Source organism: Polypterus senegalus, chromosome 2 (genome assembly GCF_016835505.1).
Source record: "Polypterus senegalus isolate Bchr_013 chromosome 2, ASM1683550v1, whole genome shotgun sequence".
Taxonomy (NCBI): domain Eukaryota; kingdom Metazoa; phylum Chordata; class Cladistia; order Polypteriformes; family Polypteridae; genus Polypterus; species Polypterus senegalus.
Genome location: NC_053155.1, coordinates 70,451,320 through 70,471,675, shown reverse-complemented (window position 1 = coordinate 70,471,675; position 20,356 = coordinate 70,451,320). Strand labels below are relative to the sequence as shown.

The window sequence follows — 20,356 nt, the reverse complement described above, 5'->3', positions numbered from 1 at the left end:
ACTGTTTTATAAACGAACGACATATAAGAAAGTCCTTTTTCCTTGCTTCGCCAACGAAGCAGCCTTTTTATTTAATCCACGGGTTCTCCAGTTTTATTGTTCATTTATTACAATTGTTATAGTAATTGTGTAGGTATTTTACACTTAGTTTACTGTTCAGGTACCCATTTCCTTTATTTAATCAGCAGCTTTTCTGCTGTTGTTTTGTTCGTTTATTACGATTATAGTTATTTGATTTCCTTTGTTTGCCTGACTGCCTTCCCATATAAGGCGCTCCACAGTTTTTTTGTGAAGCAGCCTTTACACAGCTCCTTTGCTGTGTTATAAATGAATGCCATATAAGTCCGTCCTTTCTCCTTGCTTTGTGGTTCTCAACTGTTTTATTGTTCATTTATTACATTTGTTATAGTTATTGTGTAGCTATTTTAGACTTAGTTTACTGTTCAGATGCCCATTTCCTTTATTTAATCTGCAGGCTCTCCGCTATTTTTTTGTTCTTTTATTACGATTAAAGTTATTTATTGATTCCCTTCTTTGGCTGACTGCCTGCCCATATAAGGCGCTCCGCTGTTTTTTTGTGAGGCAGCCTTTACACAGCTTCTCCGCTGTTTTATTCTCCTTGCTTTGCGGTTCTCTACTGTTTTATTGTTCGTTTATTATGATTGTTATAGTTATTGTGTAGCTATTTTAGACTTAGTTTACTGTTCAAGTACCCATTTCCTTTATTTAATTCACGGGTTCTCCACTATTTGTTTGTTCCTTTATTACAATTATAGTTATTTATTGATTCCCTTCTTTGACTGACTGCCTGCCCATATAAGGCTCTCCGCTGTTTTTTTGTGAAGCAGTCCTTACACAGCTTCTCCACTGTTTTATAAACAAACGCCATATAATGCCGTCGTTTTTCCTTGCTTCGCCAACTAAGCAGCCTTTTTATTTAATCCACGGGTTCTCCGCTGTTTTATTGTTGGGAGCTCTTCCTTCTTTTCTACGTACTGCGGTCACAGTCAGTTCACGTGATTACGTGGGAGACGTGATGATGTCACACGCAGCTCCGCCCCCCATGGCCGTCGAGCTAACGTCCATTGCAGTATATGGAGAAGAATAGGTTCCAGTTATGACCATTACACGTAGAATTTCGAAATGAAACCTGCCCAACTTTTGTAAGTAAGTTGTAAGGAATGATGAGCCTGCCAAATTTCAGCCTTCTACCTACACGGGAAGTTGGAGAATTAGTGATGAGTCAGTGAGTCAGTCAGTCAGTAAGTCAGTGAGGGCTTTGCCTTTTATTAGTACAGATTATTACAGTGGATCCATGCTATTACTTTAAAACAAGTTCTTCAACAAGGACATCGGTAAACATTGTTAGGGCCAGATTTCATACAAATGTTAAAAGTTGTTTTTTTTCACAGAAACCATAGACACATAGAATAAATTATCAAGTAGTTTGATGAAGAGCAGGACTTTGGGGACCATGAAATCTGTACTTAATGTTATTTTGGACAATCAAAGTAAATAGGATAAATAAGATTGTTGGCCTGAACAGCCTATTCGCATCACAATTGTTCTAATGTTGAATAGCAATTTATTTTACAGTATGATTTGACATCTATAACATAATTTAGTATTTGCCACATGCAGGGTTGTTTCCTGCCTTTCACCTGATGCTGAGCAGGCTACAGTACCCTTTGACCCTTAATTGGTTTAAAGCAGGTTTAAAATTGGATGAATGGATATGTTGTGAGTACAGTGGAAAGCAAAGCATATAATGGAAAAAGGTACACAAAATAGACGAGGAAATGAAGAAAATGCCTTTAAGAGGAAGATCAGAACAGTCTGAGTACAAAAGAGTGAGTCCAATATCAAAACAACACAAGAAAACTGATCATCAAAATCCAAAAACGAGGCAAAATTGAGATTGAAAGAGAAAATAAATGTTCTAAACTGCCTGTTACAGTATAGATAAAGAAAATCAATTGTTTTAATCTTGGACACAAGGCATAGCATGATACCATGTCATATTTACTGCTAAACAGGTCACCTGCCGAACAATGGACATGGTTACATTAACAACATGGCCTCAGCCATAAAGATTTTATGCCGGAAAATGGCAAAAATCCAAAATAGCAGGTTGGATAATGGACAGATGGATTTTAAAATTTAACACCAAAATGGTGTGTCTGATAAGACAGGCGTTTATATTGAGAGCAGCAGAGATGTGCAAATGCTTTAGGGCTAGGAGTCATTGGGTTGTCTTTTACACAGGAGGTTATTATATATATATATAAAACACAGAAAACCAGAATTGTTGTCCAGCAATTATCAACATCAACCCTAGAATATGACTTTTAAATAGTCTTTATTATTTCTCAAGCTCTAATCTCCTCTGGGTTCTTCCAACAAAGGGTTTATAAAAACTGTGGTGTTTTTTGGTATTCATTATGTTTATGATTAAGGTAATTAAAAAAGCAAAAGATGAAGTAGCCACTAGGGTGAGGCTAAACTGAAGTCAGTCAGCTAGCAAAGGTCAGAATCAGGATTATTATTTAAATTATGCACGTAAACCAAAGTAATATCCAGATATTAAAGTAAAAAAAACTTTGCCCCTAACTAGCTCAAGAAAGGTTTGTTGCTCATCATTGTATAAGAAGATTTGATCCACAGTTGGATAACAACATTCTGAGGCCTTTTGGGAAATATAATCCCTCCAGCATGCCCCGGGCCCATCTTTGGGTCTTCATCTATTGCGTCTTCATCTATTGCGTCATATGGCTAACCAGTAAGAAAGCAATAGGTATCTCAACTCATCTAAGATGCCTCAGCTCAATCTAGAGAAGTAGCGGTTCTCATATTTTACTCCTTGATGTTTCAGATCTGGTTAATCTTTTCATTATTTTCATTTGTTTATAAGCAGTGTAGGGGGTAAGGGGGTAACATGTTAAAAGGGATGTGCATTACATAGTAAGATTACTTTTTAAGGTAAGGAGTAACCTAATGCAATATTGTATTTAGGTAAAATACCTGCATTACTTAAAACAGATTTGTATTACTAAGTTACAACTCTTTTCTGCCCTTCTCAAAAAAAAAAATGCATTATTTAGCAGAACTATTGCGTTTTTTCCCCAGACACTTTGCCTCCTGGTGTAGCATCATCCACATGTACTCTCTGATCATCCGGTGACAGCCCATGTGTAGTGTGCAATCAAGTGAAATGACCTGAACAAACGTTACAGGTATTCATTTAACCCATCTTGTTCGAAGGGGTAAATTTAATCTGCCCAGTTTAGGGTCACAGGTAACCAGTGATGTTTACAGCAGCACTAGGTGTAAGGGAAGAATCAAATGGGGCTCAATCGCATAGTCAAGCGGCTGCAGGCAACAGCGTAACAAAAACCTATGGATAAAGCATCAGTTTAGTTTTCATCCAGCTATCTGCTACCAATTTGTTGAAACAGTTTGATTGTGCAGCAGAGTGGCGAGTGTTCATACCACAAAACTTCAGGGCTTGGGTTAGGGTTGGAAAAAGGGGATGGATGTATTTTAGTTCACAGTATATGAAGGACTAAACATACTTATAACATGCAAGAAAATTATCAAATGTGACTGTGTTTTAGGTCAGTTTCATGAAGGTTAGAATATGAGCTTAGGATTTAATAATAAATGCTGGCCAGTGAAATGTTCAGTTTGTTATGCAAAAGATGAAAAAATGACACGTTGTTAGTGGCATGTTACATTTTATAATAAGTACCTGTAACCATTTAGCCTCTGGTTTTTTATTTTCTCGAATACATAGTATAGAGAAAGCATAGGAATCTTGAAAAAATTTGACCTTAATATTTTGACGAATCTTGACGTTTTAGACCTTCCTGAGTTCGAAAATACCATTTTTAGAAATTCTGTCTGTCTGTGTGTAAACACGATAACTCAAAAACGCTTTGGCCTAGGTCAATGAGATTTTGTACACCTTGTACAAAAGAAGGAATCCTATCAACTTTTGGGCCACCTCCGCCAACCGGAAGTAGTACTTTAACTAAATACTTTTGCGAATTTGCAAATAAACTATGATTACAGATGGATGATTCAAATTTTGTATAGATATTTATAATGATAAAAAGCAAACAGATATGAAATTTCATAAAAAATACTCAACCGGAAGTAGTATTTTATTTAAACAACCATCCAAACTTTTTGTATCATGGAAATATAAATGTGTACACGATATTAAAAACTGTATTCAATATAACACATATTTTTTCAATAACAATTACCAATTTAATTGTCATCATCAGCCATGCATATCTGCCTCTTTTTATTGTGTTGCTTACTTCAAAGATGTCTCTTTTTGAGAGGTGATTTTACAGCCATACTGTTTATACTCTTCAATCACAGCAGAAATTTCAAAATCCACAAGGAAATGCTTGTTGTTATATTTTTGGAATTTTTTTCCATCTTTGGGATGTGATCACGTGATCTAAGTGAAAGGTGCACATCCCTCTGCTCTTTACGTACTCCAGCTGAGATCCATCTTTGGCATGTAGTACCTCTCTATACACCACAGTTGGGTCAAACATTTTCTTCCCATAAGTCAAACACTGACAAGCACCTGTGACTCCTTAGCCAAATACAGTCCAGCAAACTTCTGCTCAAAGATTTTTGGACACTTGTAAGCTTAGAAAAACCTCCAAAACACCTGAAAACTGCTTAGGAGGTTTCTTCTACACAGTCCATCAGGAACCAATCCAACCACTGGGATCTCATCTATATTCTTTCAGGATAATATGGAAGATAATGAAAGAATGTTAGCTTACTTCGAATGATGCCCCTTCTTCATACCCGCCAGATATTCTACTGAAGCCAACCCTGCGCAAGATTCATGTGAGGAGTTACTTTGTGCCAGCAGTCACAGTAGCCTTTGATTTACAAAACTGTTGAAAACTAAATATAAAAAAAAAAAAAATAACAGTAAATAGTAAATAGACTGAGATCAGTTTTCTAGACCAGCTTACTTTTGTAAATAAAAAGTATTTTGTGCTTTGAGCTACTGCTTTTATTGTCGATAAAATATGTTAACACTTTTTTTTTTCAATTAATAAATCATCACCTCTTCTCTGTATTTCAATTAACCAGAACTTATTTTGTCACATGAATAAACTCATTTAATTAAGTTTCCAAAAAAAAAAGTTGACAGACAGTTTACTTTATCACCATGTATCAGCTCCTAGCTGAATTTACATTGCCTCACAGACAGCATATTTCATTTACTATGTACCACTTATAGATATTTATGCGTTGAGTGTGAGAGTTTAGATCCTCTTGATCCACGGCTCTTATGAAGGCTTTTTCTTCCATATGTGTATGAACCTTCAGTGCGTAAAATGTGGCATTCTTCTGGGGCAGGAGGGGGCTGTACTTTCTAAGGAAAATATGTCCAGAACCTGTGTGCTATTTAACAAGTGAAAGAGAAGAGGGAAATAATGTGCCCTTGTTGATTGACAGTGCTTCAATGCAGCAGCAGCTCAATGGCTCAAGACCAAGACATTCCAGTGAGAGCTCCAGCACCTCCACCGAGTCAGAGAGCAGCTCCGAGTCGGACTCAGAGAATGAGAGCAGCTCCAGTGAAACAGACAGAAGCAACCCCCCTGCCAGCCCAAGCCCAGAGGTGAGCCTCTTTTCATTTCATACTCGCCTTATTTTGATTCTTGTTATAAGAACTGTAACAACTTGAGACATTCATGCCAATGTTTGATCAGTTAGTTTGCAGCGACTAGGAAGACTGTTGTAAATGAAGAGTTTTCATGCTCCCCTTTGCCTTTGTTGCTGCTGTGCTTCAAAAAAAAGGAATACATATGACAGGATGACTTGCTAGGTGGCTGACTGATTGTGGAAAGCTTGGTTTCTAGACTTTTTTTTCCAGTTCTATGCAAAAGGCAGATGGAATTTAACATTAATATCCAACCGAGTTACTGCACTTAATGAAACTGCCATCTATGTGTATAGTAAATGAATGCTAATAGTAAGTCGTCAAACCCTGCTACTCAAGGCTCTGCACACAGAGGTGTTTTATTCTCCAGCTGCTATTAGAATGCACCTCAGTGAAACAGTCTATATTTCAGGATATACTTTCACCTAAAAATAGCAGAGGGTAGTCTAGCAGAGGCCCTGCCAAACCAAAAAAGTTTGTCTTTGTGCCGAGAAACAGTTCAGACAGAAGTCTGTGTGGGAATATAAGCAACTTTATATTGAGAAATGCAAAGAACTGGAAAGTTTTTTTTTTCTCTTTTAACCACAGTGTCACATTACATTTGCTTCAGGAACAGTACCTTTTTTAAAAAATGTTGACTTTGAATCAATGCTTGAATGCCAATTCAAATTTAAGGCTTCTTTGGGTCAGTGTGAATTAGTGAATAAGATATAGATCTGAAAATACAAGCCTATGTCAGTGTGGCCTTGAGCAGGTGAAACACACTTAGATGCACATGAAGGTCCTGAAAAGATGCTGATTAATTATTATAAGTAACCCCAGGGATATCAAATAATACTGTAGTATGTTCTAGGTCAGACTCTGCATAATGGAGGTAAGACCCATTGGCTCACTCTCTGTGAAATCTGTAGAAAATCAAGTTTTGATTTGTCTCTTATCCTTTTTTTGAAGAGTCTTAACTTAAAGCATGTTGCTTTATCATTTACTTATATTATCACTGTGAGGACCTTTATGAACTGCACTTAAAAGAATATATTCATGCCCATACAGCATGACATGTATATGAACACTGTAAACAGAAGAACAAGTATTGAGATTGAAGGTCCAGAGGATACCATGTTTAATGTAACCGTGTATTTGAAAAATTGAAGATGCAAAGCCCCAAACCAGAAAGATTCTGGCAATGCAGTTGCCAGGTTCAGTATTAACTGCCTAGTAGACCAACACTGTTGGTACCTGAACTCACTCTGAATGTCATCATCCAGTTGTTTTCAAGGTAGTGTCTGCAGGCAGGATGAAAAGTCAGGATCTTTCTCCTGAATGTGACAGCATAAATCTTCTTGCTAGTGTTGCTCCATTCTAAAGGTGTTGTAGTAGGGTGTTGTATTGTGTGAGCCTTTATGGATGCAATGAGAAGTAAAGGAAAATGACACCTTTTATCATCTAACTTAAAAGATTACAATATCCAAGCTTTCAAGGCAGATCAAACCCCTTCTTCAGGCAACGGTGCAAACATTGAACTGGTTATGTTTCTGTCTCACACCCTTAACCTTCCTCCTGTTTCTCCCATGGGTGCAACACATTAGAAACTCCTGAAGCTCACATGCCAGACAACAAAACACATACCTTTCTCAAACCTGCATTATTCAGTTAAGTGTTTGGGCATAAAATGTAGGGAAAAAATATTTAGAGAGGGAACTTTGTCCATTACTGAACCCACTTGCACATACAAACCTCACTCACACTAACAAGGGAGCCAATTTGGAAACACCAATCTGCCTAACCTACATGAGGAAGTGGAGCATCCCGCATATGAGCATGCACCATATACAGTGTGTGTGTGTGTTTGTATAGCATAAAGAATTGGGCACCAACTGCTGAACCCTGCATAACTGGTTGAAAAAACTAAACTAACGCGTTTAACATAAGCATTATAACATCTTCACAAATGCACGCCCTATGCATATATACTTTACATAATACACATACAGTTCCATGAAAAAGAATTTGCCCCTTTCCTAATTATTAGCCTGATTTGCCCCATTATACTAAATTCATTTGAAGATCAGAAACAATAAAATGTTATAAATAACCAGAAATAGAGGAAATCAATAATGATGATGATGATGATTATTATTATTATTATGATTAGCACAAAAACACATTTTCTCTCAAATTGTGACATGCATGAAACCTAACAGAATGTGATATATTAACTGAACTGATAAATAGCATATAAAAGCAGTGGCATGTTGTGCATACTGTTTTGTACTGTGTCTAATTTGAGCTATAAGTTGCCTTGTAAAATTCCTCCTACAATTAAGAGAATAGATTGTGTGATTGTTTCTAAAAGTCAATATCATAAAGAGTGCAATGTGAAAATTGTACTTTAAAATGTGTCTCTCTTTTGCCCAGCATTATAGCAATTTTCATTTAAAATCAGGAAAGGAATTTGTAACACTGATTTGTAAAAGGAAACTGACTACCTGTCCCTTAACTCTAGTTTCAAACTGACTTGTGTTCATTTACTGTGTTCTGGCAGGGCCTGTGCTATATGTACTTGATAGATCTTTATTGATGCCTTACATGTGGCCATTATCAGTCTTTTACTGATGTAAGACGTATACCTGAGTGCGTTTCATAGTTCTCAACTAAAATGGGAATCTTCTGTTTTGACCAAAAGGAAGACTTTAGATTTCCACTCTCTAATAAAGTTTGTCAAATAAGATATTCATTAATATGCCTCTTGAACACACATTAATTGTTACTAAATCTCAGAAATAATGCCTCATACTATTAATATATATATATATATATATATATATATATATATATATAATTTTAGGCTTCCGCTTAATATTAGAGCACATTTCGAAATCCTTCTTGTAACTTTCACAACTTCCAGTCTCCCAGTTTACCGTAAAAAGGTTACGATTGAGCAACACCTGGCAAGGACAGGAGTTATTCTGAACAGTCAGCATGGGTTCAGAAGAGGGAGGTCGTGTTTTACTAACATGTTGGAATTCTATGAGGAGGCAACAAAAGGATACGATCAAAGTGGAGCTTATGATATTATTTATCTGGACTTTCAGAAAGCATTTGATAAGGTGCCACATGAGAGGTTGGGCATCAAGTTAAAAGAAGTGGGAGTTCAGGGTGATGTTTTTAGATGGGTGCAGAATTGGCTCAGACACAGGAAGCAGAGGGTGATGGTGTGAGGAACCTCATCAGAACTGGCGATGTTAAGAGTGGTGTTCCACAGGGGTCAGTGCTAGGGCCGCTGCTATTTTTAATATATATAAATGATTTGGATAGGAATATAAGTAACAAGCTGGTTAAGTTTGCAGATGATACCAAGATAGGTGGATTAGCAGATAATTTGGAATCTGTTATATCATTACAGAAGGACTTGGATAACATACAGGCTTGGGCAGATTTGTGGAAGATGAAATTTAATGTCAGTAAATGTAAAGTATTACATGTAGGAAATAGAAATGTTAGGTTTGAATACACAATGGGAGGTCTGAAAATTGAGAGTACACCTTATGAGAAGGATTTAGGAGTCATAGTGGACTCTAAGCTATCGACTTCCCAACAGTGTTCAGAAGCCATTAAGAAGGCTAACAGAATGTTAGGTTATATAGCACGATCTGTGGAGTACAAGTCCAAGGAGCTTATGCTCAACCTTTATAATGCACTGGTGAGGCCTCATCTTGAGTACTGTGTGCAGTTTTGGTCTCCAGGCTGCAAAAAGGACATAGCAGCACTAGAAAATGTCCAGAGAAGAGCGACTAGGCTGATTCCAGGTCTACAGGGGTTGAATTATGAGGAAAGATTAAAGAGCTGAGCCTTTACAGTTTAAGCAAAGAAGATTAAGAAGACATGACTGATGTGTTAAAATTTATGAAGGAAATTAGTACAGTGGATTGAGACTGTTATTTTAAAATGAATTCATCAAGAACATGAGAACACAGATGGAAACTTGTTAAAGGTAAATTTCACACAAACATTAGGAAGTTTTTTTTTTTTTTTACACAAAGAATGATAGACACTTGGAATAAACCACCGAGTAGTGTGGTAGACAGTAAGACGCTAGAGACTTTTAAAACTTGACTTGATGTTTTATTGGAAGAAATAAGTGGATAGGACTGGAGAGCTTTGTTAGGTTGAATGGCCTGTTTTCATCTAGATAATTCTAATTTTCTAATGTTCAAAGTTTGTTAATGCTTTCAGAGCAGAGATTAAATTTGAAACACCACCTACAATTCCAAGGATAAATACAATAATTCTGGGAGAAAAAGCCTTTAGCTAAAGGTCTTCACACTTAAGAGTGAACAGACTGGAGCATAAAGCCTACTCAAATATTGCCTTCGTACAGCAAACCCTTGTGCAGTTTGACTGTTGATAGTGCAAGACACCTTTTAGCTATTTGTCTGCTGTTTTTTTTCTTTGTATTCTACTGTGGAGGTAGATGGGACTGCTATGAGACATTGATGAAGCTACTCGTCCTGACCATGTATCAGAACTACACAGTCATGGAGAACCTCTGCCTTCCACGGTTATCTACTGTAGAATGTGTCATTCTGGCTTTGAAGGGTGCCAAGGAGACAGTTGTCGGTGAGACATTGACCGTCTTTGTTCCAAAGTACTGTGGATTCTCCAGAGGTCTCATTTTTCATTGTCCCTCTTCTTCAGTAAAAGCCTTTTGCTAATTTCTCTGTTTAATTCACAAATTGTGTTTGGTTTACTAGATTTATGCTTTCAGTATCCAACCTTTTAAAGAGGTTAAGACAAAAGCATATAGATTTATTTTATTTAGGAAAAAAGTTTAAAGGTTACTTTCATGGTGAAAAGGTTAAAGGCACAACATTTTTGGCTGTATGGCCTTCATTAATCCACATAAAAAGTTATGTACTTGTATATACTGTATGTAAATGTCACATGGCTTTGTCTAGGAGAATTTTAAATTTGTAAATCTATAAGATTGATCTGTGACTGTCCTTAGAGAATAATTATTTCAAAATAAATTAAAATGAATAGTCTACTAAATATGAGCTTTCAGTCTAAAGTTGAATGAGGCATCCACTGCACAGCAAATGAACATCTGTGCCAACATCAGCAAGTCCTCTGAATCCGGTTGGTTCCAGATTTAATTAAAAACGATTACCAAATTCAACTTAATGTTGCAATGATTTCTGAGTTCTATATCAATCAACTGCGGTGGGTTGGCACCCTGCCCAGGATTGGTTCCTGCCTTGTGCCCTGTGTTGGCTGGGATTGGCTCCAGCAGACCCCCGTGACCCTGTATTCGGATTCAGCGGGTTAGAAAATGGATGGATGGATGGATGGATATCAATCAAGAAAAATTCCTTTCAGCACCATTGTTTATTTATTTATTTATTGTGCTGCTATAAACTAATATTATTAAATAAAAATCTAAAAAATAATAACTATATCACACCATTAAATTAATAATGTATTTATGACTCATATGAGGTAATGATTTAAAATAATTCTTAAGTTAATTCAGGTATTTGGATTTGTTCTGTTCTTATTGTAGTTGTTACTAGTACATTATTATTATGTCTTAATTCCAGTAGCATAATATACCAAATTCTGCTTTATGTTTAAAATTTACATATATAAATTGTGTTATAATTTTCTGCTCTACATTGGAGAGGAATGAAGGTCAGTAGGAACAAGACAGAATACATGTGTGTAAATGAGAGGGAGGTCAGTGGAATGGTGAGGATGCAAGGATTAAAGCTGGCGAAGGTGGATGAGTTTAATTACTTGGGATCAACAGTACAGAGTAATGGGGATTGTGGAAGAGAAGTGAAAAATAAAGTGCAGGCAGGGTGGAATGGGTGGAGAAGAGTGTCAGGAGTGATTTGTGACAGACGGGTATCAGCAAGAGTGAAAGGGAATGTCTACAGGGCAGTAGTGAGACCAGCTATGTTATATGGGTTGGAGATGGTGGCACTGACCAGAAAGCAGGAGACAAAGCTGGAGGTGGTAGAGTTAAAGATGCTAAGATTTGCACTGGGAGTGACGAGGATGAACAGGATTAGAAATGAGTACATTAGAGGGTCAGCTCAAGTTGGACGGTTTGGAGACAAAGTCAGAGAGAGATTGTGTTGGTTTGGACATGTACAGAGGAGAGATGCTGGGTACATTGGGAGAAGGATGCTAAGGATAGAGCTGCCAGGGAAGAGGAAAAGAGGAAGGCCTAAGCGAAGGTTTATGGATGTGGTGAGAGAAGACATGCAGGTGATGGGTGTAGCAGAGCAAGATGCAGAGGACAGGAAGATATGGAAAAAGATGATCCACTGTGGCAACCCCTAACGGGAGCAGCTGAAAGAAGAAGAAGAAGATAAGTTGCTCACTTCCCTCCTCTTACCTTATGTTCCTCTATCTACAAGCTGACAAGTTTGCAAACTTCCATTATGAGTTCTTCAGATAAAGTGTGGCCCATTACCCCTCCAGCTCTTGCCCATTCTATTATCCCTTACATCTCCTCATCAGCCTATCGATCTGTATATTGTACAATATACAGTGTACTGCATGCATTATGTAGCTCCATAATTAACATCTGGATCATTCATAAAAATTAATGTATAATAGTGGTCCTAAGTAATGATAAGTTTCACTTTGAGCTTAGGGTTAGAGCTTCAACCAGTTGCTATCTGTATGAGATTTACTTGTTCTCTCATGTCCTTGAAATCTTTCCCCATTTGCTTTGGTTTTCATTCCCAATTAACATCTCTAAACTAACCAAGTACCTGTGAGCTTAGACGTCTCCAAAAATGTGCTCTTTGCCTCATCCAGAGCCAGTTTTTGAGATACATAAGATTAAGGAAATGGGTGAGTGGATGAATTTTTGATGATTGACTAATTGTGTAGATTTTTGTTTCTTCATTAAGTTAGCTTGTCTTCCCTTCATAATGCTTTCTTTTTGTCTGTGTGTTCACACAGAAGACTGTATAGAATAACTGTGTTGTTGCCTTTCTTTTAGCCAGAACAGCCATCATCTACCAAATGGCAACTGGACAAATGGTTACACCAAGTCAATCCTCCTGCCAAGAATGCTTCTTTCAAACAGGAGAACAGGACCTATCATTTAAGTGCTAAAAAAGAATTATTCAGTCAATATAAAACAACCTATCTTAACCGGGAAGGTGAACTGGAGCTGCAGCTTCCTGATATCAAGGACAGGGAGCGTCACATCCCAGACAAAGCTGACTCAAAGCCTAAGGATGCAATTCAAACTGTCAGGATTAAAACATTCAGGCAGAGGGAGCCATCAGCCATTGAAGCCGGATCTCATAGGTGTCTTGTTACTAAAAAAAAGTTAATAAGGACAGACAGGACACCCAGTGGCGATAAGCTAAATAGCTGGCAGGATTACAGCAGAGTAATAAAGGTCCCGGAACATTGCTTAGAGATCCAGCCCAAACAAAGACCTCATACTAATAAAGCAGGCCAAAGGAAAAGCTTTGCTGGTACATGTGAGGAGCCGCAACACAAGGAGCCTCAGCGCAAGGAGCCTATGCAAATTATCTCAAAATCCAAGGAATTTGTTCACAGTGAATGTTCCACCTCCTCTTCCTCATCATCTTCATCATCCTCCTCCTCCTCTGAGTCAGACTCAGAAGGGGAAAGAGATAATTTACCCATTGTAGCCAAAGTCCCTGCAGACTCCACTTCACCGGCCACAACTCTTAAACAAAGAGAGTTCCAGGGCAGCATCCTAAACAGGGTGAGGGCATCCGGGAGAGTGGGGTCCCTGTTGGCCACTGACATCACAAGCAGTTCAGAGGAGCAACTTTACACTCTGGTACCCTTTGGCCGGAACGAGGTAGTGTCACCCCTTAAAAACAGTGAGGAAGTCAAGTCCCTCCTTGTCAAGATTGACCTAAGATATCTCTCCAGGATTCCAGGACAGTTTATGAAAGACGTTTTCTCTGAAAGAACAGAGAAGAAAAACAAAGAGGAGGAGAGCATGTGGCATGCAAGCAACAACAATATTATCAGCTCACCAGGGAGAGATTCTTCTAAAACAAGAAGAAAAAGAAAGGTAAGATTATGTATAAGTTCATAGAGTGTTGAGTAGACTTTTGACAGAAGTGTAAAATCTCTCCTTCAATCTAGTGGTGCAAGAGCTAATGTTCATACACCATTTGTCAAACTGGAGAAGGGAGAAAAGTTATTGTGCAGAACTGATCAGGACTTTACTGTTTGTCTTGCCAAGTTGGTGTGTTATGTGTTCTCAAAAGAAGGGAATCATGTAACAGTAATATTGTTGTGGCAAGTTCACTGCCCCTTTGTAGTGCTTTATGGTCCTCTGCTGAACAAGATATGTGATGTATGTGAGAATGTACTCCACTCAGCCACTCGGGGTAGGAGATTTTTTGGAGAATTTTTGCCACTACTGACTGAAATCAAGAGGCATTTTAAAAATGTATGAGCATCTTGTAAAATAGATTAATTATTTTTTTCTTATCAGCAGTAAATTACTTATATCAAGAAAGAGGAAGAAAAAGAGGAACTCTGTTACGTCTGATGCATAATGGGCATCTTAAGGACATTCCAAAAGGAAACATTTCAGCTAACATTTGTCAGCCAGTTAGCTACTATAGCTAAATTCATTTATAAACCATTATGAAAGATTTCTCACAGTAAGCATACATGAGACAATTGATTGACTGATGCCGGAAAGCAACAATGTTTTTGTTTTTTATCTTTCATAATTCTATAGATTCAGGTAAATCAACAGTTGTTTCTCTTTTGTAAACTTTTAATAGGTCTTGTGAATTGAAAGCTAAATATGGATATGATCTAGGACCAGAGCTTTTATAATAACAAGATCATCAGTCCTGGCCAAAACTAACACTAAAACCATAAAGGTGTTGCTCTGTTTAATTCTCATGCAGCACCTTGGCATCCTTGGTTGATATGTCAGTGCTGGTGACTGACCATGTGTGGTTGGCATGTTCTGATTTTGTGTCGTTCCTTGTACGAAGATGTCTTGCGTTTCCTGGGGGTAAAGTAGGTGGCCCCACACAAGCCTGTTCCATCCTCCACCACAATGTGCACTCCATTTTCACACAAAAGTAAATATGTACGTGTTATTTAATTTTAATAAAGAAAGGCACAAGACTCTTATTTTACCCCACAAAGAAATATAAAAATAGCAACAGAACAGACACATTATTTAAAACTGAAGGTGCTTCCACATCACATTAGCTATGTCACCTGTTGAAGGCTAAACATTATAACTAAACTAGCTTGAGAAAAATGTTAGCTGGTGGGATAATGTTTAGCAGAAACAGCATTAGGGACAAATTACTACAGAAAATTGGAAGCAGAAGAGGGATGATGATGCAAGTGAAGCATTTACAGTTTTTTTTCAAATGGTAAAGACTAGAAGAAAAGGATCTTGATGACCAGCATGCTAGGGACACATTTCAATGTATCGATAGCATTAGCAGTGACTAAGCAGACCAGTTAGGCAATATTCTGCTAACAAACTAGTATTTTAATCAGAAACTGGGAGACAGAAACGGGGAAATCAAATGCTCTAAATACCAAAACCAAAACAACACAATTATTGAGGTGAAAAATTCCAGCAAAAGTCAAAGCCAGACAAGACTTTAGCAAGAAGGGCTTCAAAAAAGAAATTAAGAAAATAGGTTTTGAATCCGCAACTCAGAAAGGGAAATTCTCAAAGGACAACCTTTAAACCCATTGCATTGGTAACCTAGGTCACAACCTCTGAAGACACATCCATAGCAACACGAGAAGTTGTCCTAACGATGGGAAGGCAAAATAATTAACAAGAACAAAAGGAAGCTATGTATCCAAAATGTGAATTCTAGAGCTCAAGAAACCCCTTAAAGGATTGCTAGAACACAACAAAAAGAAGTGGAAAAAAAACTGAAAAAATCAATAAATGCATCAGATCATAGCAGGCAGCTGTTTCATCGCATCACAAATACTCTCTGCCATCCTCACTCAACACAAGAATCCTGCAGCACCCATCCTGCAACCTATCCTAGCAGCCTCAGGCCCAAGACAGAAACGAGCCTTGAACAGGCGCCACTCCCACATACAGACCCAGTTCAGAATTCCCAGTTAACCACACATGTACATATTTGAGATGTTGAGGGGAAACTGAAGTGCACAGAGAAGAAGCAAACCCAGGGAAAATGTAGTGATTCTAGATGGTCAGAGACTAATTGGGAGGTTTGGACTACTGCTGCTGTGGAGCAGCAGTAATAACTGACATGCCACCTGTAATAATAACTTATTAATTATACAAGGTGAACAAAAATATATAGAGATACTGTATATAAAACAGACAGAAAGTAGCACTAGTAGTAGAAGTGACATTGGTGGTAGTAGTAATACTGTCACGTGAACGTAATACAGTGAAATTTCCAACCAACATTGCCATTCCATTCTACGACTAACAAGAATGTCTTAAAATGCAAAACTTTTTCATAGAAAATAAAAATTGACAAATCAGCTTATATAAATAGGGTCTGAAAAGTCATGGGAATAGGATGCAAACTGTATAAATAAGATGTTAATAAAAATTTTCTGTACATCAGATAGTTGCTTATACAAAAGAATAAATCACTAGAGTAAGGTAGGTAGATATATTTATGAACTAGCAAGCAGTTTGGGTTAGATTAGATAATTCATGCATAAAGATAGAGAGATCATTTGTTCATTTGTTCATTCGTTCGTTCAATCAAATGAACTAACTAACTAACCAACTAACTTTATTTATCTCCAGAGGAAATTTGACTTTTTACAGAAACTCTATAAATAATCAAATACATAAATAGATAAATATATACACACATACACACAGACTTAATGCTGTTAGAATAAAGAGCCCACACAGAGTTACTTGACGCACTTCTGCTGAATGATTTGTTGGCTGAATGTCCTCAGTGTTAGTGGATGTGCAAAACAAATCACAAGAACAAGGAATTATATATAAATTAAAAAGCTGTGCAAACTGGAGGGTGTCAGAAACCTGTTACTAATTTGCCATTGATGTTTATTTATCATCAGGAACATGTAATTCATTTTTTATTGATATTGTTGATACTTTTATGTCTACTTTGATGTCTTTGGTGACATCATTCCATTCCTGAATGAGGCCTGATGTTTTAATTGACATACTATAAAAGAAGGCCAGATGCATTTAGAAGTGATCAGACTTTTTGTAAATAAAGATGAAGGTTTTGTGGGAGACATCGAATGTAGGTAAAGATTCAGTATTTGATTTTTGTCTTGGTCTAAATGTCTATGGTTTATTATGGTTCCATGAACTTGATGATCTATCCTATGATGCCTGACTCAACTACTCTTCTGGTAAGCCCTTAAATGAAGACTTCTAGATATCTAAATAAAGCTGAGAGAAAATGTCTGTTTAAAGTTCTTGACAGTTGCAGCAGAGATACATGAGACAGCAACGAAAGAAAAGGAAAATAATGAAGTGACCACCAGATAATAGGGCAAAAATTAAAATACACATATTTATGAAGTGATTAATTTGGATTTTAAGGCAAGTAGTTTTCATTAAGGAATTCTGGTCTTTGAATTGCCTTTTTCCTGTTCAAATCCCCTTCAAAGGCTTTGTGTATGAATTGGAAAAGCAAGGTGTCCTACTCAATAACAACAGATTACAGTTAAACTACAATCTGACCATTTATTGGTTTTCTGAACTCCACAGAAGTTGCAATGCTTGAACTGCATAGATATGCAGTCATATGAAAAAGTTTGGGAACCCCTCTCAGCCAGCATAATAATTTACTTTCAACAAAAAAGATAACAATGGTATGTCTTTCATTTCCTAGGAACATCTGAGTACTGGGGTGTTTTCCGAACAAAGATTTTTAGTGAAGCAGTATTTAGTTGTATGAAATTAAATAAAATGTGAAAAACTGGCTGTGCAAAAAAGTGGGTCCCCTTGTAATTTTGCTGATTTGAATGCATGTAACTCCTCAACCCTGATTACTTGCAACACCAAATTGGTTGGATTAGCTCGATAAGCCTTGAAATTCATAGACAGGTGTGTCCAATCATGAGAAAAGGTATTTAAGGTGGTCAATTGCAAGTTGTTCTTCCCTTTGACTCTCCTCTGAAGAGTGAAATAATGGTATCCTCAAAGCAACTCTCAAAAGAGCTGAAAACAAAGATTGTTCAGTATCATGGTTTAGGGGAAGGCTACAAAAAGCTATCTCAGAGGTTTAAACTGTCAGTTTCAAGATGTAAGGAATGTAATCAGGAAATGGAAGGCCACAGGCACAGTTGCTGTTAAACCCAGGTCTGGCAGGCCAAGAAAAATACAGGAGCGGCATATGTACAGGATTGTGAGAATGGTTACAGGCAACCTACAGATCACCTCCAAAGACCTGCAAGAACATCTTGCTCCAGATGGTGTTTCTGTACATCGTTCTACAATTCAGCACAATTTGCACAAAGAACATTTGTATGGCAGGGTGATGAGACAGAAGCCCTTTCTACACTCACGCCACAAACAGACTCACTTGTTGTATGCAAATGCTCATTTAGACAAGCCAGATTCATTTTGGAACAAAGTGCTTTGTACTGATGAGACAAAAATTTAGTTATTTGGTCAGAACAAAAAGCACTTTGCATGGCAGGAGAAGAACATCACATACCAAGAACAATACCTGCTACCTACTGTCAAATTTGGCGGAGGTTCCATCATGCTTTGTGGCTGTGTCTAGTTCAGGGACTGGGGCCCTTGTTAAAGTCGAGGGTTGGATGAGTTCAACCCAATATCAACAAATTCTTCAGGATAATGTTCAAGCATCAGTCACAAGGTTAAGGTTATGCAGGGGTTGGATATTCCAATAAGACAATGACCCAAAACACAGATCGAAATCTACAAAGGCATTTATACAGAGGGAGAAGTACAATGTTCTGGAATGGCCGTCACAGTCCCCTGACTTGAATATCATCGAAAATCTATAGGATGATTTGAAGCAGGCTGTCTATGCTTGGCAGTCATCAAATTTAACTAAACTGGAGAGATTTTGTATGAAAGAAAATTCAAAAATACCTCCATCTATAATCCAGACACTCATCAAAGGCTATAGGAGGCGTCTAGAGGCTGTTATATTTGCAAAAGGAGGCTCAACTAAGTACTGATGTAATATCTCTGTTCGGGTGCCCAAATTTATGCACCTGTCTAATTTTGTTATGATGCATATTGCACATTTTCTGTTAATCCAGTTAATGTCACTGCTGAAATACTACTGTTTCCATAAGGCATGTCATGCATTAAAAGGAAGTTGCTACTTTGAAAGCTCAGCCAATGATAAACACAAATCCGAAGAATTAAGAGGGGTTCCCAAACTTTTTCATATGACTGTAACTTATCAGGAATTATAATTTTTGCAAGTTTTGTTGGGAAGTTGTTTGTGATTTGTGTGTCATTAATGTGGGAAATGAAAATATGATGAAATGGACTGGATTAGAACATAAATTCATCAAATATGCTAGATTCTGTTTTCCACTAGTACATTGTTTACTGTAATCATTCAGTGAAAGAAAAGCTTCAGCTCCATTTGACAGGTTGAACTGTGATTATTTTTTAGTCTGAAAATGGAACCACACAAAGAAGCAGTAAAAGACACCCCATTGATAGAGAGCATTCTGCGCCTTATATGGACTCAGTTAGCACCGTTCCTAGGATGGCATACACGGACAGCTGCAACAGGTAAGTGCACTTATATTTCTCTGGAGATTGAGCATTTGATGTAGATGTGTATCTCAAAACCAGAAGTCACGATTCTTTATCAGAAATGACAAATGTATGGTTTTCTTGCAGTTAGTGCCAGAAGAGCAGATGGATGAGTTGAGGAGATTCTGAACTTTGTGAGAGTAGAGAGAATTGTGGGACTGAACGACAGGCTAGTGAAGCAGCAGCAGAAGAGCTGCAGGCCTGGATTGGTGATGCAGGCAAAGTTCTCAATTTACTTGACAGTCTACATGCCTGTGTACACCAATATTTGGTTAAAATTGAAATAATAAGATTGTCCACAATGAGCAGTTCAATAATCTGGGATATACTGTATCAAACATGGCCTCTTGAAGAGCCAACGGTTGCAGTGTAGGCTGTGTTTCTGCTTACCTTGAAAATTCCGTTTAGGAACATTTAAAAAGAAAATCTATTTTCTATAGGAAATTACAGGGTTCAGGCTAAGCATTCCAACTCTGATGTTTGGTTATTCCCATTTAACAAAAGTTGTTTCAGCCTCATTGCCTTTAGTCTGTGATTTTGTTTTTTTGTTTCCAAATCTGCACTTCCAAGAAACAAATAATTAGCCATCAACTGTTGTTTTTTTCATTGAGAGGTACATTTGCTGGTCTTTGTCACTGATGATACGCTGAGATTACTAAATTAACAGACGTGAGTTACTGTATCTTTAACCATCAGCTAATAAGATGAGCTACCCTGATAGAGACTGCATTAGGCGTTCATTCGAGTTCCTTCCCGGAACAAACTGAATACAGAGAAACCAAGACAATAAATTCTAATATGAGCTGTGTCATATCAAGTCTGAGATTTAAAACTTAAAGAGTTTGCATGTTCAAAGTCTTGACTAT

The 20,356-nt window shown here is 37.4% G+C and overlaps 1 protein-coding gene across 1 annotated transcript in view; it reads left to right on the top strand.

The window, feature by feature from the left end:
* aff3 (AF4/FMR2 family, member 3) overlaps positions 1-20,356 on the top strand; it is a 196,038-nt gene that overhangs the window by 107,539 nt on the left and 68,143 nt on the right. Inside the window, exons 6-8 of the mRNA XM_039746235.1 lie at positions 5,497-5,659; positions 12,717-13,778; positions 19,345-19,466. Of these exons, the coding sequence (XP_039602169.1) occupies positions 5,497-5,659; positions 12,717-13,778; positions 19,345-19,466 (1,347 nt within the window). The remainder of the gene's footprint in view (positions 1-5,496; positions 5,660-12,716; positions 13,779-19,344; positions 19,467-20,356) is intronic.